Genomic DNA, 22,738 nt, shown 5'->3' with positions numbered 1-22,738 from the left:
GTTTTCTGCTGAATGTCACAACACATCTTAAGAGCAAATAACTGTGTACAGTGATACTATAGATTGTTTGTAATATGTTGTTCCTCTAAACATGAATTTCACACTGTTACCACACACTTTAAACGGGACATCAAACTGAGAATACATATTCTCTTCCTCGTAATTAACTACTCCCTACAGGCCAAGTAACACAAACGCCACATTTAGCTTTTGATTTGCTCGAAGCTGTCAAGGGAAAGTTTGCAGAAGAGAGCTAATGACAAGTTTGCACAAACAGCAACATCCTGCCTTTGTTCTACTGGGTTATTTTTGGCACTCAGAGATGAGCTTTTTGCCGGAGAAAAAAAATAAAAAAACTGGAAGGCTGTCAGGGAAAGATCTGAAAAAAAAAGTGAAAGGGAGGGACTTCAAAATGTGCATTCTATTATTAGTGCATGCTAATCCAAATGAGCAGGGTCACTGCCCGTCACAGTGAAAGCTTATAATGGAAAATTATTAATATGAGAGTCTGTAGTATGACAGCTGGACAGCTAAAAAAGTATAGTTGAATATGCTGCTGTGCGTCTGGATGGAACAAGGGCCCTGAGTCATATAACATATAAATTAGTTAAATCCACATGAAGAAGTAATGACACAATACTCCTTCAAGAAATAGAGGCTTGTAAACATTTACCTTTTGGATTGTTCCCTTGAAGCCATCCGTGAGTGCAGCGACCCTTGCTAGTCGGCTGTAATCGGGAGCTCCACCAACAAAAAGAGACTCTTTCAGGTTAAGATCTACGTGCAGGTTCTGATGAGAGAGGACACAAAGACGTATCAACTGGTGAGCTAGAGCTGTGCAATCATGAAAAAAGCTCCACATATATCTTTAAAACACCCAGTTTTATTTTTCCCATGCCCAATCTGAAATTTCTCCTTTTTTATTCAGGATGTAATGATTTATGGTTTTACTTTAGTGAGTGGAGTTATGTGCATAGGGAGCATGGAATAAGTTGTATCGTTTTAGTCGAGATATAAAGAGTGACATTAATAAACCACATTTGCAGGCATGTCACAATTTTATAGGTTGTCCTTAAAAAACAAAACAAAAAAGGATTTATCCATATAGTAGTTGGCAGACGCTTTAACGGCACTTCCTTGCCTTCTATCCATGTCAATACACTTGATACATTACAACATAATTGAGAGTGGTCAATTATCCTCTATCTGTGAAACATAAAAAGAGACTACAAAGGGAAATCAGGAGCAGGCTGGACTTGAGATATGGATGGTTCTTTACAGACATCTCTAATGAATGGCTGATCACAAGCACCGACCTTTCAAACAGTTGAGTGTGGAGACATTAATTGCAATTCATTTGGGCGGCAGACAGCTATGAAATTCGATTCTTTCCACCAAACCTTTGGGACAATTGCTTTGCATTAGCAAGGTGACGCTTCCTTCTTTTGCATGGAAGAGCCGGCCCACTTCACAGGGAAGGAATTAATGATCTTTATTTTATGTAGAGCAGTAACTGCCAGAGGGGTAAAGTGGAGTTAATTGCTGGAAAAATGATGGAAGGGGCCAAACAAACAGGCTTTGTGCAGTTGCAGTTGGAACTACCTCTTTATTTAGGATGGGATTTGGAGTGCATGAGGCAGCGGTGCTTGGCTGAAGCCCGGGGTTGTGCCACTGCACGTTGAGCCACTTCCAACAGATACAGACAGGGTGAGGACCTTGGCCAAAGCTGCTGGACACAGCTGTGGCTGGTGCCTCCAGGCTTAGCCAAAAGTTGTGACCAATTGCACAGCAGAGCAGGCCACCTCAGGCTCTTTATGTAGACCTTAGTCCTCTCCAACACTCACTTACTCTGAAGGTGAAAGTTACAGATGCAAACTGAACCTGCTCGCCCGGGCATCTGGTTTTTGATTGTGTTGCACCTTCATACTCTACAATTTGAGCACACACACAACCTATGCAAAGTGACCTTTCTATGAATCTAATGTGAGATTTCATGCGATGAAATGGTGCATAATGTTCTGTTCTGTTCTAAACAGGTAATAATCTGCACCTGGTTCTATGGAGTGATTCTTGCTCAGTGATGTTCAGTTTGTGTTGTTACGAGCGAGTGAGTGGGTGAAAGAGTGAGCGACTTTATGATATTATGGAGGATTGTTTCTATGTCCAAAAGAAGTGAGAGCAGATGACAAAAGAACAGCTCGGCTTGGCTTGGCACCTCACCGTCTCCTACGGTATATTTCCTCCCCTTCGCTTGCCTCCCATCTTCGCTCTCACTTTCAAGAGCCACGTGGCACTGGCGTGATATCCCTGCCTACGCCTGTCTAATGAAGACGTTTCTTTGTTGCTAAAAACAATGGCCGTCACAAAGATGACTGTTTCCTTTCCTTCTTCCCTCCCACCTTCCCACCCCCTTCCACCCCCACGGCAGATGGACCGAGGTGAAAGCCAAACCGTGTTCTTTAAGAGCATCTCTCCTTCAGTGCTGTTTGTGTGTGTGTGTGTGTGTGTGTGTGTGTGTGTGTATGGGCTTATGAAATGGCAAAGTTTTTCTACAGAACTGGTGCCTTTAAAGCTGCCCGCAGCTCTGCAGAAGTTCCTTTTTTTCTGTGCTGTTGTTGCATGGAGAGATGGGGGTGAGAGGACGTAGTGAACGACTCAAATGAAACATGGGCTAAGGTGTGACTGGGACTTGTCTCATTACCTTGCGTGATTTCTTATTTCCAGACAGCACATCATAGAGAAAGAAAGAAAATGGGGAGGAAGAGGGTTATTAGGGGAAGACTAGTAAGTGTCTGTGCACAGAGAGGCATGCAGAACTAGGCAAGTGCAAAAGCCCATGAAATACACACACTCACATATACTCTCATGTATCCACACATACACACTTGGCACGTCTGTAACTGCATTAAACATAGCTGTAGTATAGTACTGACAAGTAAGATAAGTGCATTGAATAAGAATATGAGAAATGTCAAGAGCCCATGTTTTTTGTACTGTATATACTGTACATACACATACGACCACAAAGCTGTGCAAGGCAAGCGTGTGTTTACACTTAAGAGAGTGACTACAAATAAAACAGAAAATATAAGAAGGCCATGCATGAAGCAGATAGTGCCACCATTCAGTGAGAGGTGAAGAAGATTTATATTTCTCCTATTTGTACCTATGTGCCTTTTAAAGTATGTACTTCATCATGCTGGCAGAGCCCGAGCCAGCTCTGATTGTAACGTTCCCAGCATGCAATATGTATCCATACATGTGCCTGTGTGTGACCACTTTGATATGATATGGGTTTCTCTGAGCAAAGCCTACTATATATCCCTCCTAGCTCTTAAAGCAGGAGTAGGAGAGAATTAGCTGAAAGCCATACTGGATGGGGTCTCTGCATTGAGCTTCATAACTAGTCTCAGCTCATCCCTTGCGCCCCCCCCAACCCCTAACCATCTTCGCTTTTCCCTTCCTCTCCTCTTTTAATAAGATTTTCTGCCTCTGTTGCTGGAGTAAAACACAATTATCATACGGACGACGGGAGGCAGTGGGGGAAGGACAGAGCAGGGAGAGAAAAAAAAGGAGGAGAGCGTCTTAGAGGAAGATGATGGAGTTGACAGAGTGCATGTTCATAATCACAAATTACACTGCTTAATATAATTGGATGACTTACAGGCTTATCAAACTATTAGATCGCCTTCATTTGGAAGCATGTACCTGCTTTATTGGTCTAGACATGGGGCTGAAGAGTTTCATTACGCTCTTCTCGCTGCTGCTATCTCCTTTATCTGCCTCCACCTCCCCAGGCACCACCTCAAAGGCTGAATTTATAAAATTGACTGTATACCATCAGTGAAAACTGCTTTTGCTTTCTGCTTTTGCTTTTTTTTGGCTCTGTGTTTCTGTAAGTTTTATCTCCAGTATGTCAGCAAGCTGAAAGGCAGAGTTTTTTTTTTTTGGAAAGTGGAAATACAGGACTTCCATAATTAAGACAGCTTTTCAAACTAACCCTCTACACCCGGAACTGTCCCTCTTACCTTGATGGATATTGAGAGACAGTGGTATATTTTCAGAAAATCAACCACATGGTGTGAACTGGTGTGGAAAACCTCCGCAAAGGGGAAAGTTTGTTGATTCAACTGTGCCTAAAGCAGCAAGTTGAACCTTCGCTACAACGGCAAAAGATAGCACTATATCCCAAGTTTGTGGGGCTGATGTGATAAAAGCACGCAGATAATCACACAAATACAGTATATACAGCTAAGCATAGAATAGGCCCATTAGCCTTGCATGCTAGAAGCAAGATAACCATTAGCAGCACTTTGTTAGCGTGCTCTTTCTTACTGGTGCCTCCCCTCGGACAGGGTCCTTCTTGTTCACCATGATCTCTCCCTTGCGGTTGGAACGCTCCAGGTTGATAGTGTTCCACACGTTCAGCTGGATTGCTTCCTTACTCCTGAATTACACACACACACACACACACACACACACACACACACACACACACACACACACACACAGACATTCAGGTGAGTAATATATTAGGAAACACTGTATTCAGTATGGCCTTTAACCTGTAGCATGTTCAAATATAATTTTACAGCAACCCCCATATCTTTTTCATGCCTTGTATATCTTTCTTAATACCTTATTTGAAATCTATTTTACATTTGTTTGTCCCTAGTTAAACCCTGTTAGATGATGTTAACCTGATGGTAGCGGGTCCCTTCCCCAGGTCGTAGCGGAACTCCAGGATCCCCTCACTGAGTGACAGAGAGATGAAATCTCCTTTTCCGTCAGACTTTTGGCCGTTATAGAAGATCAGACCATTGGAGTCATTGGCCATGAGAATCACTGTCATGCTGAGCTTTTGACTGCAGACACAGAACAAGCAAATCCAGTAAACACACGCAAGAGTCAGAGATACACCACTATACATAAAACAATGCTTGTGTGCTTGTTTTTGGTGCACTCACAGTATTTCTATGTAGAAATGAGGTAAAGATACTACATATTCTACCTATGATAGAATAGATAACGTGTTATTTGCGTAACCCTCATTGTCAGCTCAGGCTTAAGGAAGGCATCTCTACCTTAGGCAGAGAACAAACTCAGTCTATGAAAACTACATGATTTCCTGCGTTTAGTAACAAGTTTTGACTGTGCAGGTTTAATGCATAGACGTGGGACTTACCGCAGGTCATGCCCATAGAGATGGAGCCCTTTCAGCTCCAGGAAAGAGTCTCCGTTGAATAGTGGCATGTAAGCCCCTCTCCGCTCAGCCACTGGAAAAACAAAGAGACTATATTCATCCTCAGGTTTTTGTTGCTGACAGAATTGAAATTCAGGGATAGTCAGTACATCTTTGAGGGACCTGTCAGCATTATGGAAAGAGATGGATTTGTGTTTTCATAGCCTTTGGGATTAAGACTTTCTCTTGACAGAAATTCAAACAAAAAAATTCAAAAACCCTTATGTCAGACTGATTACACAGCCCGCCACAGTATAACAAAGAACCTTCGGAGACATGTAGAGTTTAACACCACAGCTGGGGCCCATGAAATAATGCAGCCATTGTATTTTGGCAGGCCTTTTTACAAATTCATGTCTTTGCGATGGGTCTACGCCTGGCTTTCCCGTTTCTGGCTGTCTGGAGTGATTAGGACAGGCACTGTGCCATCCTTCTAACAAGTGGCTTGACATTAAAAATTATTCAAGTGTCACCCGGGGGTATGCGTTTATGGTGTTGTTTGCTAAAACTACATCATTCAGAGGCAATACTAGACGCTCACACTCACACACACACATACACACCCGAATGAACACACATACCTATGTAGCCGGTAAGAAAGCTTTTATTCGTAATTGGCTGGGATTAGCTGAGTCGAGTCAGAAGGCAGACTGAGATGAGAAAGCTAATTAGCTATTGTGCAGAAGCCTGCTAATGATGATGGCACGCACCATGGAGGAGAGGGAAAAATTGTCTTGCACACACAACAAGGGTTCGTCCCAAACGTCTGAACTCTATTAGAGAAATAGAGCTGCTCAGAATGAAGTTTCTTATATAGGAGTGTGAAGGGGGATTTCTCTTTCACCTTGTGTTTAAAATGAAAGCACTGTGATCAATAGTCACTGGAGGTCCAAGCCATGAGCTGAGTGACAAGGACAACCCATTAAGTGTGAGGAGTTGGGCTTGACAACCAAGAAAAGTTGGTCAAGCTGAACTTATCACAATTATCCTTTGGTGAAACGCCACAGAAATAAATGCCTTAAAAGCAATACTTAGGGATCTGTTGCATCTAGTGGTGTGGTAATTTTGTTTATATTTGAGTAATGCTACCTAATTAGTACTTGCAATAAAACCCATCAAAACAATATAAAATTACTAAAGGCAATAACAAAGCAGCTACAACGCACATTTTGCCAGTTAAAAACTCAATCTAATCTAATCTGTCTGCAATCAAAGCTCCTGGTCCCGGCCCCAATCAATCAACAGACACACACTCTCTCTCTCTCTCCATCTCTTTATCTCTCTCTCACACACACACACACAAACATTAACATGGTCCCTGGCTTGATGTAGCTAAGGCAGTGAATGTAAAACACCGTTGAAATTCAAACTCACCCCTGCAGTTAGGTTTTCAAGGACCGGCTGAGTTCAAGTGATCCTGCTTTCATCACTAAATTGTAATGATTTACACTATCGCGGGGTAAAAGTACAGAGGAAAGTAGGCCATTCAATACGAATGGAACACCCTTGAGAAAAGTTCTTGCTGGTGATGGTGCAACTGAAATGGAAACAATAGCTCAACTGAACGTGCGCACACACTAGATTACGCACACTTAATAATACAACTAATTGACCTTCAGGCTGGTGATGAGTGGCTTCTAAGCTAGCTGTCTTTTTAACTGTTCTCAGCGCAGCCCTCAGAGGGTATGTTCACCTGACTGCCGCCTTATCTGTGAGCTCCTGTCTGGGACTGACACTCTGGCTGACTGACGCTCCCATTAATCACCACCGGCAGGGAGGACTGATGCGATTAGTCATCTCATTGATTCCTGTGAAAAAATAGCCTTTTGGAATGGGAGACTCTCGCTCACACAGCATTGATTTTGGTTCACCTCAATTTATTTTAATCACCTGCTAACTTGGAAGGAGGCTACCCCATTTGGTTTTTCTAAGTTCCCAGGGGTGCAAGGGTGCTGCTTCTCTTTTATTAGCAATGTACATGATAGTATATTCTCTTTCAGTCAGTTACAGAAGCAAACATTCATGACAACATCTACAAAACTTAGGGAGGGAAAAAACATGGGTAGACTTCAGAATGCGACACAACCAAAAGTGCTAATGATGAACTTCAAAAGCAGCTGAGTCGTGCTCTGGTCTTTTCCCCAGCCGCGGCCCGATTCTGCCATGTTGAGTTAAGTAGCAACAAACATATTTGAACACAACACCTGGGGGCAGATAGGCAGGGAGTTGAGGAAGGCAATAACCACTAACAAGCGCAGCCGAGTCGATGTGGTGAATGGCCCAACGGGGCCAATCATCTACCTCAATTCAGGGGCCCACCAACCCTCCCATCCCCTCCCACCCTGAAGGCTCAAACCCCACCCCTCTTTCTGCGTTTGATCTCCTTTTTCGATTCAGGAAGGATGGACATGTCAGAGCAGAATGAAAAAAAAGAAGAAAAGAGGCAAAAATCGAGGAGGATGCTATTCAGCTGACTCCAGACCAAAACAGTGGTGCTCCTTGATATGCACTGGAGAGAAAAACTGAGGCATGAAGTTATGGAGTTATACCAGGATGTACAGTGTTAAGTCAGATCACCTTTCTCACAGTGCCTCCCTTCACGTCCCATGGGACATTCGCATTTGTAGCCTCCCTCGGGCAGCGCCTGGCACTGGGAAGATGGATGGCACCTGTTGGGCTCGCATGGGTCATGGACGTCAGCACAAGTTGGACCTAGACACATACACATACAAATCCCCCATGAGGAAACCATTTTCTCTTTTATTCCATCTGGGGGGAGGGAGGTAAAAAGAGGGTAGAGAAGCAGGGTATGTGGATTTCCTCTTTAATAGAGGTCATTTTCTAATAGGATTTGGAAATATTACACGGCCAGATTAAACAGTAGAGAGCCTCCCTGCCATGCGGCCATGTTTATGTGCCAACGCTGACTGTGGGAAAGGCTCAGGAGCGTCTGGTGGATGATGGTTTTGCCCTCTGCCACTGCCCATCTGAATTCACCCGTCATTATTTTAGCAGTCAGAGCCTGTGGTGAAGAGAGCACTTTAATGAACCCCATCCCCGCTGAGCTCACAAGGCTCCCCTCTTTCTCCTCACTCACGCTTTTAGAAGCGAGCTTTCATCCTCCGCTCTCACTTCTTCCCTACCACAGTTCTTTTTTCTTCTTCTTCTCTACTTCTCGCCCATCTTTTTAACTTTAAAACTCTCTCACTTCCCTCATTCATCAGGCTGTCCTGACATGTTCTCTCTACAACTACAACTCTCACCACCCATTTACTCTCTCTTCCTGCTTTCTGTGATCTGTCCCCCCTTCGAGAATGGCAATCTTGACCACTTTCTAAACTGACATGATGACAAAATTAACTTGAATGTGAGTCTGTCCCCATCCATGCCCATTTACTTTATACCATGGTGCCAACACAACTTTGAACACAGAAATGCTGTTAGCTTTACTTTTTACAGGCTTCTTAATAATGACAAATCATAACAGCATATCTTATATGAAAGGCAATAATAACGTAATGTGATTCTTTATTGATCCACATTTAAATTGGCTTGAGACTAGTCTGAAAGGTGGTTCCCTAACCACAGCCCCCATGTGTGTATAAAATCCTTTGCTATTCAAGCACAAAAGTTAACGCTGACAATTACTGCTGTGAAACTTTCTGCAGTAGGCAGCTATACAACCAGCAAGGGGCACGCTTGGCTAACCCCTGATGGTGTCTGTATTTAACCATATTCTCTCATAGTTCCTTGTTAGTTGGCATCTGCTGGAGGGAGAAAAAGGAGGAGGAAGGGATGTGGAAGTACAGATAGGCCAAGGGCCATTCAGTGAGCATTTGGTGGTAGTTTTCATGTTTTCTGTGCTGTGTCAACATTTAATCTCTTATTTCGGTGTGGTACACACAGATTTGATGGTGTTGGTGTTTATAAAATGACTTCCAGCGCTCCTGCTGGGGGCATGAGTTACACTGTCAAATTAGGCTGTCAAGCTTACTTAGGATTTGTGAGTAAGTCATGACCACACTGAATCCCAGAAGAGAAGGAAAGTGAAGATTTTAACAAGGTGTTAGGAAGGAGTCTGGAAATTTCACATATGAAGTTATTTATTTTCTACTTATTTCTCAGCATTTAAACAGGAATAACCCTCTGAAAAATTCCCTGACTGTCCAGAAATCCCAGTATTACCGTTAGGAACACTGTGAAACTGCACCGCAGATCCCTTTCATGTGCATCTTACCCCAAAATCCTTTGCTGCACTTGCAGTGGAACATCTCTGCCTCCTTGACCTGGCATGCAGCGCCATTCTTGCATGGATTTGGCTGGCAGGGGTTGTTGCCACATTCACCCACACCGCTGCCGTACAGACTGTCACCACCGTTCTCCTGCAGGTTGAGCACCCGGTTGTTGACATCCAGCAAGCGGATGCAGCCCACCAGACCTGTGGCCACCGCTGTCCTTTCCCTTACACTGCAGACAAAATGGTAAACAGAAATGATGTAATGTCTTTTAATGTCTGAGCCTGCAGCTACAATTATTACTACTGACTGCCGCTTAACACTGAGCTTAGTATTGCTGATACATTTAATACAGCAATGTACCTGAACATATTACAATAAAGGACCAGGTTGAAGAATAATTTGAGTCTTTTTAGTTGTTGATTGACTTCAGATCCTTTCTGTTTTCCAAGATTTGGTCCAAGATGCACGTTCAAGACATTCTAACTTTCATTCCCAAGTATTTGACTACTGAAGAGGTGATGATATGATAATTTCATACATATTTATTTATATATTTTAATTCATTGGTCAAAGTGTCTCGTTACAACACGTGTTGAAAACGGTTTCGGTTGCTTTTCGCTGTACTAAAAACTGAATGCTTTAGCAAACTAAACTGGAGATCCACCCCAAAGATGTAAGCAAGGCTGGACTACTAACTGGCCAACCCAGACCCCAATTGGCCCCTGGAGGTCTGAAATTTGTTGGTGTAATTTGATAAACTGGAAATTTATTTTGGAACATGGACCTTTAAATATCAACTGAAATGAAAGGATCCTTAAGGTGGGTTCTAGAACACCTGTCTACCTGTCTAGTCCCCTGTGTCAAAATTGACATGGCACACATTTCTAAATTACCACAAAAAAGGGGTTCAATAGGGTTAACACAATAACGTGTAACTGGAGTGAGAAGGTCTTACTCCTGCTTCATTTCCTCGGGCACTCCTCCAATGAACAGGTGGGTGTCGAGGTTGAGGCCGTCTGTGCCGTGTGGACTCTCGCCCACGATGTGCGGCTCGTTGTCCACGCTGAGCATGGCGCTGCGCCGGTTGCGTGTCACCACCAGCTGATGCCAGCGGCCCTGATTGATTTGTACTTTGCTGACCACTGTCCCTGTCCCCGAACCTGTGTTGAACCTGAGAAGTGGAGACACAGAGCATGTCAGATGCTTATTCAGTCAACTTTATCCAACAATCACTAATCATTATTCCTGTATCACACTTCATATGTACAGCAGCTAAGGAGGTTATTATCCAAATTCTGTTTGTTCTTTATCAAGCAAAGCCTAATGACTGCAAGAAATTTGCTCATATTGCTCAACAAGAAAGAGAGAAAGAAATGAAAGGAAGGTCCCATTTGAGATTTCAAACTATGTGACTAGAATGAGGCAGTAACGCTCTTAAAAATGTGGTCCACACCCTCTTTTTAATTAAACCTTTTATCTAATGAGGTTTTGTTGAGAAAAAGGCCATATCATCACAGAAAGGAGATGCTGTGTATGTGCAACTACACATATGGGAGAATTAGCACAACCTGAGAGCAATTATCTGCCACAAATAATTAGTTCTTCTCCCCACGTCTTGGATTTACAGAGCTGTGGGTGGTAATCTCACAGCTGTATTTCTGGAATTGAGGCAGCGCTCCATTTGAAAGCACAAGTGACTAATGATCTCCTTTAGTTTGCTATTGATTTCGCCCCGAATAGAGAGATCTAACCTGGGCAGGTTGGGAGGAACTGAAAGGGCTTCAAGGGGCCAGGATGAAACACAAGACCCAAAAGATAAGAAAAGCGGGTGGTGTTTGAAATAATAGGTCCAAAACAGACAAGCTGCAGAATCTCTAATTAGTCCATTCACGGTTCTTGTGAAGACGCTGCCTGACCCTAAATGGTTTCACATACAATTCCACTGTATAGGATGAGATAAATACTTAGTGTATCTGCAGGTTTTTGGCAGTAAAAATGTTGTGTCTTTGGATGAAACTTTTGGTTACTGTCAGCTATAATCCAAAAGTGATACTAGCCTCACAGTAGATCCTTTTTGACATGTTGGATTTGAGTCTATTAAACAGAAAGTAATCATTGCAAAGAGGGTGTGGAGATGAATGTCCAAAGTTTTTGGAGTTGGACCTATACTAGGGACTAAAAGTCATGACATCTCGGCCTAGGCTGCATTGATTTTGGCAATTGATATTTAAAACAATGTGTCATTTGTGAAATTGTTTTATTTTATAAACATTTATTTATTCAGAGAAGTTTCACTAAAAGGAAGCATGTCTTTTGCAGGAACGCTCTGATCAAATTCACACAGTTACACACGTGGAAGCTCCGTGTCGCATGCCCGCTTCTGCAACCTTTAGGCCACCACTGCCTCTTGTGAGTATTACAGTTGGATAGAAGCGCAATACCAAATCACCGCAGTACTCTTAGATACACAATACAAACTATGCACGCATCAGATGCAAAATCAAACTCATAGACAATGTCAACCACATGAATCAAGGTTGGACAAAAATATCTTATATTAACAGTGTTAGTATTATTATGATTAGTATAGTATATATAATTCAATATCCCAATATTAACAAATACGCAATATAGAAGAATATCTGGAAACTTAGAGATATAATCAGATGGGATTTAGGGTATATACTCTTCTTAACTCTGTATGAATCGTCTCAGATGGTTGGTCATTTTACCCAACCACAACATAAATCATCATATAGGTTTATAACTCTATATATTTAAGAAAAAAGCTTTTAATAAATGGTTTTAAAGTGCGTGAATAAATCCAGAATTGTAACCCTAATCCTCAAGGTAGGCAGCATCAGTGCGGCGCATGTGTAGGAGTAGCGTGTATGTGTGTGTGTGTGTGTGTGTGTGTGTGTGAGTGTAGTGGCAGAAGAGGAATTTGCTGTAGAGCCTTAACTTCACCGTTGTTATGCAACCCCCCCGGTCGACTATAGGCTAGACTTCACAATGCTGATTCGACTATGTAAATCCTTAGTCGGGGATAGCCCTACTCTGTTTATATATGTGGTTAAAATTACATATGAAATGCCAAATGTGGATTTCCTGTAAACATTTCTGCGCATATGTTCCCACCATCTGTAAATGTGATCATGTGAACAGTTTATTTGCAAGTTATTTGGAACATGTTTCTGAAAGCAGGCATTCATAGCCGTAACCTACAAATCTGTCAAGAAGCTTCTGTGTCTTCATTTTCTGGCAGTGGGGTTTTCAGCTCTTTACATGCTGTACTTATTTGCGTCATTATCTTCAGAACTCTCTATTTGTTTTATTCTTATCTACATCATCTCTCAGTGTACGCTGCAATGACCATCAAAAATAATCAAATCAAAGCTGCAGAATAAGAGGTCGCCGTCACTCTTAACTCCCGCAACGCTCACCTGAGCTCCACCCTGCCATTGACCAGAGACAGAGAGATGAAGTCCTTCTTGCGATCCTGGCCATTGTAGAGCAGGATGCCGGTCGTCTCGGATGCTCTGAACTCCATAGCAATGCGGACCGTGTGATAGGCACTCATGGTTTGAAAAGCCAAGTACGATTGGCCTCCAAATGACGGGATGAAGTACTTGATCACTGTGGAGGAATGAAGACAACAAGCCAATCCTGTCATTACAACATGATTTGCTTTATCATGGCGTAATAGGCATTTAATGTGCGTAATTAAGTGTGAGCGGAGGTGGTGTGTCACTGGCTCTTGATGACAGAGAAATAAGCCTTTCAGTCAGTTTATTTTAGGAATGATGTTTTTCCAAAATGCTAGATGAGTTTATCAAAAGGAGAAGGTCGAGAAAGAGGAGGAGCTGAGCTTTTCACCCACCCTCAAGTCACAGGGATTAACACACTCATGCACACGTGCATAGGAAGCCTTTGTTTTTCCGCCACTCGACAATTATGATTATTATCATCCATTTTCTCCCCCGGGCTTTTCTCTCCGTCCATCTGTCTTTCTGTCTGTCTCTCTGAGGAGAATGGCAGCTGATGAGCTCACTCTTTTCTAATGACTTGATTGATCTGGGGGAGGCTGGCGTGCAGATTGTGAGTGTGTGTGTGTGTGTGCGCGCATGCATTTAGCCACTCTAACTCAAAGACACACAATGATTCTCACCAGCTAATCCCCATCAAAGCAATTAGTGTCAATTATCTTAGGATGCAGCTGCGTGAGGTTGCTCCACATCCCCAAAAAAACCCAAAGTAGGGTAAAAGGGAAGAAACAAAAGAGTTGTGCTTCTCAAGAAGTTCTCCTTGATTTATGATTTTCTCCATGGTGCTGATTGGATTCTGTGTTGCATTTGGTTAACGGCTCAGCGGTTGCTTACATCTGAGGTTATACCTGTTTGAATCACTTGAGATGGGTTTGAAGCACAGCCACCCGGGGGAGATGTTGTTTTGGACTCAATCACACCTCAACTCTTTGTACTATAAAACTGACATTCTGTTCTGAGCTCTGATTGCTGTTGTCTTGTTGAGCTTTTAATGACCTAATAAATCCACATCTGTGGCCACATAACATTTCATTTACATATTCCAGTACTAACTGAAAGTCATTACTCACACTGCTATTTAAGGTGTCACTTTGCAGCCACTTTGTGAAGCTGCAATTAGACAAAAATACTGCTTAAAAGAAGGATTTTTTTACTTCTTTAAAATGAAAGTTTCATTAAATTAAACATTCCTTTAATATTTTATTTTTTTTATTATAATGGTGTGTCTCTGCTACTTTATAAATATATAAAAGCACTTGAGGATGTGGTTAGCAGTGATTATACAGCTAAAAGGCATGATTGGCACAATGGAAAACTGAGTCCCTAAAACCCTCTTAGTTGCTGCAAAATCACGGTAAATGTCAGCCTTTGGTGGTTTCTTTGAAATTGCTAATTGCAATAGTACCAAATTATAGGAAAAGTCTGTTCCAGCTCATTTTCTTAGATGACTTTGAAATAAGCTCAGACTTTGAAAATTTTGTTTAAAGAGTAATAACAAATATGGGACAAGAAATAATTCCTAATATACGAAAATGAAGAACAAACACTTACACTTTTCACACACTGAGCCTCCTCGCCCTGCGGGGCACTTGCAGCTGAAGTCGCTGCCATTGTCCTCGCAGGTGCCCCCGTGGAGGCAGGGGTGGGAGCTGCAGGGCTTCTGAGCCTTGTGGTGAAGCCTACCCCTAACATGGGCTATGGTGGTGGCTGGAGGCTGCGCAGTTGTGGTGACAGCTGCCGTGGTGGTGGTGGTGGTGGTGGTTGGAAGAGGCGTGGTGACAGGCACTGAGGTTGTGGTGGTACGTCTGCCATTGTAAGGCCTGCGAGTAGTGCCTGGTGGGCGACGGGTGATGTATGGAGAAGTTGGCACAGGCCTGGTGGTGGTCGTGGTGGTGGTAGGAGCAGCTGTGGTGATTGACGCCGTGGTGGTGGTAGTGGTGGTGAAGAAGGGGATGGAGGAGAGGCCTGTCAACAGAGCCAGAGAGAACAATGAAAATTAGAAAAAGAAAAAGAGATGTTAAAGTAAGTTGAGCCTGTGGCCTTGAGATTTCCTATTCAAGACCTGTAAAACCTTCGATAAATCACCTCATGAATAACTTAAAACCCCTTTTCATTTTATTAATCCCCACACACTCCTGTTAAGTCCACACTTTATTACCATAATTGGTGAAGCGGATATTCTCATCCTCTGGCTTCTTCACGGCGATGCTGGTCTCTTTGGAGGCCTTCAGCTGTTTCAGCAGGGCCCTTTCCATGTCCTCCACTGTGTATCTCGTATCTACAATAAACAAGTGGGACAACCACTCAGGACAAGGCCTCAGAGGAGCACTCCAAAGCAAATACAGGACTCTGATTTCTTTAGTGGGTACAATAGATACATTAGAAAGCCCTGTGTATGACAGGTGGAGAGTCTCCAGAGACCACTTGTCCTCCACCTGCTGCTTGTCCGGCTTATTTCCAGATGAATTGCTCTCATAATATTTGCTGCATATGTTGTGGCCATGGAGGATCGCTGCTTATGGTATGAAGGATGCTATACGACGCACATAAAAATTGATTTTGAGTTCATATACATATATAAGACTTAGTCTTTGCCTTACACTGGTATTACTCTTACAAATCAGCATTATGTAGGTGTGCAATTTGTCATAATTGAAAATATAAGCCTGTGATTACACCTTTAGTGGCGTAAACAAATCCTTAACAGATTAAGAAAGGATTAGTGACCCACATTTAGTTGTCTAGTTTTTGTCACTGTATTAAAACAGTTGTGTCAGTTAATTTCAGAGTAACTTTCACCTTCCATTCCCATTTTGAATTTTGTTGGGTGCACGTCTTTTTCTCAATATCACAAATGATACTTTTAACTGTAAATGAGACACAGAGAGAAACAGAGCACCAGCCAACAATCTCAACAGCATGGTCATTTACCCGGCACTGATGAATAACAAATACCAATCTGAAAATCGAAGCAAAGGTAAAAACCTTCTAATGATGTTGTGGTATTTTTTAATACTGGCGCAGATTGTTGCAAGCAAGAGATTAAAGAGGCATTGAAAAGAAAATCAAAAAAGGATCCAAATGAGAAAAAACATTCAGTGCCTCAATATTATGAACTAAATAATAAATAAGTAGAAAGCACTCAAAGAAGGCATACCTCTGCCAAGGATGCACAATCCTCTAAATTTGTTATTTTAATAACAGAAATGTTTAGGAGTGTTTAACCTGCATCCAGATCTGCATCAGAATACAGAGAGCAATAGAACACCTTAATGATTTTTTGTTAATGAATTGAATTGAATTGTGTAAATCTTCAAGTAAAGCATGCCTATTGAATCACAGCCATTTAAATTAGTTTTGCTGTTTGTAGTTTGCAGGATCACTCAGTGGTTATTCACAGGTACTATTTGGTTGCTGCTGCACAATTACTTTTAAGAATAATGGGAATTTATGTCAAAGAGGCCACACCTGCAAGAACTTTGTAACAAGTTATAACAGAACTGTACTGAATATTCCAAATGTTATGCACTATATTAAGTGAAGACTGAATGAAATGTGTAGAAAGAGTAATAAAAAAACAATATGTAAACTCTATAAGAATAGAGTGCTGGACCAAGAATTCCAGCAGAGAACTAATTTTGCCTCTCGGTCTTATAGTCCAAGAGTTACAAGTGAAAATGGAAAGTGCTTTAAAAATGGGGATATGGTGGCTTATTCTGCATTAAAAACTAATTAGGTCTTCCTTGGCCATCCCAATTTTATTTAAGTCTAGCAAGTCATTTTTAAGATGACTTGCTTGAAGACAGAGGAACAAACGATAACTGAATCCAACCACACAGTGCATCTCTCTCTTTTGGCTGCTGTAATTTGTCATTATTGAGTTGTTTTTGTTTTTAAATAGTCTGCTCTCTTTAAAGATCTCTCACCTGGTTTGAAGTGTGCCTCCACAAAGGCCAGGATAGAGTTGCTGGGCGCCAGGTTACGAACACGAACACTCATAAAGTCTTTGCGCACCTCCGATTTCCTGAACAACTCATTGAGCTGAGGAAGAAAAAGAGAGTGAGCAGGACAGAGAAAGAGTTGGAGGAGAGAAGAGGCAGACAGAAGAGATGATAAATGAGGCTTGTAATGAGCTCCACACTATCATAGCAGCGAGTCCAATTCCAGAAGACTGTACTTTATCTACATAGAAGAAAGACTGCCTCTCAAACTGGGGTGCAGAGAAGAAACTATCAGGTGTTGGTACACAAATTGACATTTAGCTGCAGTTGTGGCATTAATTATAGAGATACGTTTTCGGGAGGAGCTAAGATAAATGTTATGCTACCTCGACACCCTAACCTGCTCCTGATTGATTTAGCTTCTGATGCACCCCCCTGTGTGCAAGTTGCAACAGCGAGAAGAGATGGGGCTCTTCTCGCTGTTGCAACTTGCACACAAGGAGGTTTGAATAAAATGTTTTTTTAACCAGCAGTGAGATAGAAGTTACACTCAAGTTGCCTTTAGCCAAAATTCTGTGCCAAAATTTTATCTTAAAATTGGACCATTTTCATACTAGAATTTTAAAAAGTTACATATACAATACTCAATGTTCCCCCACATTTCTGTTCTTGTCTGCGTGGTGGTGGATTAATTACATTCGCAAGCTCGAAAGCAACAAGAAACAAGAGGAAAATCTTCAGCCTTGTCCTCATTTAAGCTGTTGGTTAAAATACCAGGAGCCACAGGGCCTGCTGACCCGCTGTACTGGAGCATCCTCTGAGTGGCCGCTTCCATTGTTTCCAGTGAATGCTCCTCTACACGCCCCATCTGGATCTCACTGATTTTTACTGAAGTCAATCACTGTCTACCAATTAAAATTGCCAAATTATGTGATATTTGAATTAAAGTGACATATTCAGCTGTGGTAGATGTGGAGAATACTAGTCATTTTGCTCAGTCTTAATAGTTATTGACTGTGGAGTTCATTCGTTTGTTAAGTTATCACATTATCACATAAGGTGTAATACTCAGCAACCACCAGCTTTAGGAATCAGATTACTTCCTACATGTACAGAACACCTCTAATTTGTGGGCTGAGGTGTGACAGAAAAGTAGAAAGTAAATAAAATCCTCCAAAGCAGCTTAGGGATAGAAATGGTGGGGGACAAACTCTCGTGTGGACACAGTGACCCAGACACCTCCTCATGTTTCTTTCCTCTCCTATTTTTCTCACATATCCTAATTTATTCAATAATTGTAACAGGTTGCTGTGGTGCAAAAGAAATGTGCTGCAGCTTGATTCTTTGTGTGTGTCTATACGGTATATCTGTACTTTGCGAGCATGCGTGTGTATGTATGTATGTAGTGTGTGTGTGTTTGAAGTTGAAGAGGGGGTGGTGGCTGTCAAGTGGCACACCGGGCTTCAGAGACACACAGGCTAAGAATGTTAACTGGCGCACAGACACACACGCACAAATGGCTGTGAGGCAGTAGATTACGTCCCAGTGGGGGCTAGTGACACCGATTCAACAGCTGGTAGATATGTGCTGTGTATACCGACACACACGTCCCCATTTCATCAGAGGAGCAAGGCCCTGGCTTGGCAACAGAGTTATTTGTTCAGCAGTCTAAGCTCAACACAGAATATGGACAGTGGAGAAAGCCGTGCTGTACTGTACATGCTCTGTACCTGCCGGGGCCTTGGGAACTGGCATCGTGAAAAATCAATTAATTAATTGTGTAATTAATCTCACATGAGATGCTGCTGCTTTCTGGTGCTGTGAAGTGTTTGGCAAGCAACTGACAAAATTATTCTTTGCACAATTATGCAGAGAGCTGTTAGTTCTTTTTATTGTTCATTTATTAAACTTTAAGAGTTTCAGGAACCCTCATGTAATGTATATGCTAACTCAGCCCTAAAGCTTGCATGCATCTTGAGATTAAAAGCACCAGCCAAATTCTGTGAACATATTTAATGAATCAGTACTACATGTGAGGAAATCTTTAGTCTAGAATTCTTATTTTGATGTTAATGTTTGGGGGGAATAATTATTGAACCACCACAATAGGCCACAATCATGTGAAGGGTCTTGTTTTGTTCTGATCTACTTCCGTAGGTCGAAAAAACAGAATTCAGTCACTATATTCTTTTCTATGGGTCACCTGATGTAACAGTTTGCCAATATTCCTTTTATTAAAATCAAATATCAGCCAGCCTGTGTTGTCTCTCTCTGATATTATGTATGTTCCTCCCAGACCGCAGCCAGTGAATTTGATTTTTTATCATTGTTATTTTTCTATCAAATGTCTGACCAGAGAAATCACTCCAGCTCAGTGTGGCAGAATATTACTCAACAGCTTCAGGGGTGTCAAGTCTGAAAACCAGCAACGAAGCCTCAATGAGCCCGCCGAAAGGAGCTCAAAGAATTTGATTAGTCTGGCTCTAGGTGAAGAGTGTTAGTGTCTCATGATGCTTTAAATGTTGTTTCAGAAGCTTTTCCACTCTTTGACGCAACGATTTAAAATAGGACTATACAACTTTTGTTGAACATTGTCCGCTGTGTCCACATGATTTCAACATTATGATTCATTTGCATTTGTGTTTCTGGCCAACTTACTACTGTAACTAATATTCACTCTCCTTTTAGCTTTGATCTCCCCCAAAGCACCCTTGTAGAGTGTGTTTGTCATAGTTTTTTTGTTGTTGCTGAAAACAGCTGCCTGCTGCAGCTAGAAATGGTGTCAAAGAGAGCGATGTTTGCAGGCTAAAAGGCTCAGTAAAGCTGGAGATATACACATAGTCATTACATAGTCTTTACATAATCCTTTGATCCATAGTAAAAATATAAAATGTTGATTAGTGCAGCTTTAAAGAAATCCTCATAATTATTAAGGAGATGTGTTTTATTGCCTGAGTTCAACTTTTAATTCATAGCATTAAGATTGTGTTATTTCTCACTTTAACTGTGAAATGTAAACAAGTTAATATCAGTTCAATATTGTCTTATGGCAGATTTCGCCAAGAAATAGATTGCTACTTGAATTGTATTCCAAACGCTACAGCTCAAACATCACTTACAGCACTCTCTATGCTGCGGGCCGTCTCTCCAAACAGCTCTGACTTGGGGTCCTCCATCTCGGGGGTGTAGAAAATCTCTTGGCCCTCCACCTGGTCCAAGTGCAGGAAACCGCTGAACCTCATGGTGGCTGGAAGGAGAGGAGGCGAGGAAAGAAGATGATACTAAAAGACCATAGTTCAAACCTTCTTCAATCACTCAGTTCCTGCTGCCTTCACACTGTGCTCATTTTGGGGTAGTGCCACTTTTGGGTTAGTGATGGATTGTGTGTTTGTGTGTGTTTGACAAGGGGAGGTTAGTGAGTTTGTTGCTGATTGTGTGGGAGTTTGGCCATTAAAGGAGGACGTAGTGGTGGTGGAGGTGGTAGAAGATGTGGACTGTGAGATATGAGAGAAGGGAGGGAGGAACAAAGAAGGAGTGAAGGGAAGGTGGAAAAATGGGCCAGTTTTACCAGACTGAGACTCGTCCCAAAAGCTGGCCGAGGCATGAAGGGCTGAGTAAAAAGACAACAAGTTAGACAGACACACAAAATCATGAAGGAAAAACAACACACACACAAGAGAGGAAACAGCCCACAGGCACTCTCAAAAGTGCCCTCTTCAGCAAAGAGACAGCCTCCCTGTGCAACCTTGGGGGTTATGTTGTCCAACATTTATCAGCTCTCTATTTGGTTTCTTCGTACTGCCACCAGAGAGGAGAGGGCTTGAAATAAAGCTAAAAGTGGAGGGGATTTGTGTGTTTGTGTGAGGTGTAGAACGGAGCATGCGAGGTGCTGATGCCGTGCTTCCACGCTGCTCTTAATCAGCAGAACAAATTGCCCAAATCAATCATGGCTTCCCCTGCCTGAACAATGCCAGGGAGAACAGGAAGAGCACTTGTATGATTATGGTGAAAGATAACCATAATTGTCTCTTAAATGCCGCTAGACCAGTTACTGACACAGCCTGGTTAAAATTACATGAAAAGGACAGTAGACAATGCCGACTCAGTGGCCGCATTCCCTCCGTCTCCCCTCGTCTTTACAGTACTTTCACGGGCAGCATACATTTATTTAGATGTGACAGCGGCCATAAAATAGAGGCAAATGGGCGATGTTTGGTCAATCAGACAAAGGGGGGAGAAAGAAGAGAGGGGACAGTGAGAGAGATCAGACTTTTAATCTGCAAAGAAGACAAACATCAGAGACGGTGATTTTCCAGCCCACTGCTGTGACGACCATTAAGAAAGGAAGAAAGAGAATGATAAAAGAAGGGACAGAGCGATTTGACTATCAGATTCTAGTGAACTGTAAAATGTAATGGATTTGTCAGACTTCCACTGGCATATGGAAGAGTTTACGGGAGCTGGAGCTTAGCGTGCCATTAATATTCACACGAGTATTTGCTGGTCATAATCTTTGATGTCCTATGAATGGTAGTGCCTTGTTTAAATGTAACATATGGAAGGCCTGCAGTGATTTTCTTGAACAAAAAAAACAATCTGGCTAAGGAACTAATGTTGCACTGAAGCTTTTTTGGCCTTATAGTTCTCAGAAGAACATATCTCCACGGCTGAATACCACTACATGTAAGTGATTGTTATTTGAGTGAACTGAACCTTTAATACATTCTTAACCAAGCTCTCATAACCACTGTGAAGCTTTCCAACAGAATACAAAAATGGATCTCCTTGAATGTGTCAACGTGAGGACTACACTCAACCTTGAGCCACTTCACCAATTTCACTTTTGGAATAGCGAACAATTAGTCCTTTTTGTTTTGAGACACCCAGGCACACTCAATAAATTGAATGGTACAATGAGATGATGCCCAGTGGATTGGTGATACGCATTTCAGGAGAACAAAGATCCAACATATCGATCAGCCTATCTTGTTGCCTGCTTTTATTGGTAACACTTGAGCTGAATGAAGTATTGATTACTGGGATGTCATTGTTGGCTGAGATAAATATTTACAGGGCTTTTTGGATTTTTTTTTTTTTTTAACAGCTGTACAGCTTAAACCTGTTACAGGAGGTTATATAGTACATGCTCCTGTAGTCGCCTGGATTTGGGGGCCTCAAAAGATGTGGTGTTCCATGTTTCACCTCTGTTTGGCTATAAAATCTGTGAAAGAAATAAATGCAGTAGACTGTGAAAGGCCAAAGGTGGCCTCATATCTTCAGATCATGTTGTGGATCGGGTGGCAGTGAACTGTGCTGGTTTATTGGAAGGCTTTGGGACCTTCAACACGCCAGTAATGCAGCTCTGTGCACTAATTTGTGGCCTTAGCTCTGTCAAGTCATGACCTGGAGCCTGAGAGAATCCCTCTTTTCACAATCAGTCAGACTAACGCCGCTGGGACAAACAGAAAGCAGATTTCAACTGAGGAATGGAGGGAGAGAGCGATACAGAGGCAAAGGGGCGACAGAAGCCCTTTATCTTTATGAACTGAGTCTGGCAGAAGGCACTGATTGGTACAACAGTACTCGTCGGCCTTTGGTAGTCTCTTGATTCTCTACCAGCTCAACTCCAGAGAGAAATGAACTGATGCAAGAGCGTACTGAGATTGACTGAGGTGAGGGAGAGAAAAGAGTGAGATATAGCTCAAGAAGGAGATACCGTACAGTGGCACTGTCTGATAAAGAGAGGAATGTGTGTGTGTGTGTGTGTGTGTG

At 42.2% G+C, this 22,738-nt stretch overlaps 1 protein-coding gene across 2 annotated transcripts in view; it reads right to left on the bottom strand.

The window, feature by feature from the left end:
* agrn (agrin) overlaps nt 1-22,738 on the bottom strand; it is a 376,177-nt gene that overhangs the window by 14,989 nt on the left and 338,450 nt on the right. For both annotated transcript variants that reach the window (XM_046057305.1, XM_046057306.1), the window contains 12 exons: nt 20,086-20,213; nt 16,952-17,066; nt 15,184-15,303; nt 14,577-14,990; nt 12,924-13,116; nt 10,436-10,651; nt 9,480-9,709; nt 7,820-7,954; nt 5,186-5,276; nt 4,701-4,865; nt 4,336-4,447; nt 674-790 (listed from right to left, as the gene is read on the bottom strand). In XM_046057305.1, the coding sequence (XP_045913261.1) occupies nt 674-790; nt 4,336-4,447; nt 4,701-4,865; nt 5,186-5,276; nt 7,820-7,954; nt 9,480-9,709; nt 10,436-10,651; nt 12,924-13,116; nt 14,577-14,990; nt 15,184-15,303; nt 16,952-17,066; nt 20,086-20,213 (2,036 nt within the window). The remainder of the gene's footprint in view (nt 1-673; nt 791-4,335; nt 4,448-4,700; nt 4,866-5,185; nt 5,277-7,819; nt 7,955-9,479; nt 9,710-10,435; nt 10,652-12,923; nt 13,117-14,576; nt 14,991-15,183; nt 15,304-16,951; nt 17,067-20,085; nt 20,214-22,738) is intronic.

The sequence above is a fragment of the Micropterus dolomieu genome, linkage group LG08, assembly GCF_021292245.1.
Source record: "Micropterus dolomieu isolate WLL.071019.BEF.003 ecotype Adirondacks linkage group LG08, ASM2129224v1, whole genome shotgun sequence".
NCBI classification, from domain to species: domain Eukaryota; kingdom Metazoa; phylum Chordata; class Actinopteri; order Centrarchiformes; family Centrarchidae; genus Micropterus; species Micropterus dolomieu.
Note: the sequence above shows the minus strand (reverse complement) of the source record. Positions and strands in the feature narration are given on the sequence as shown.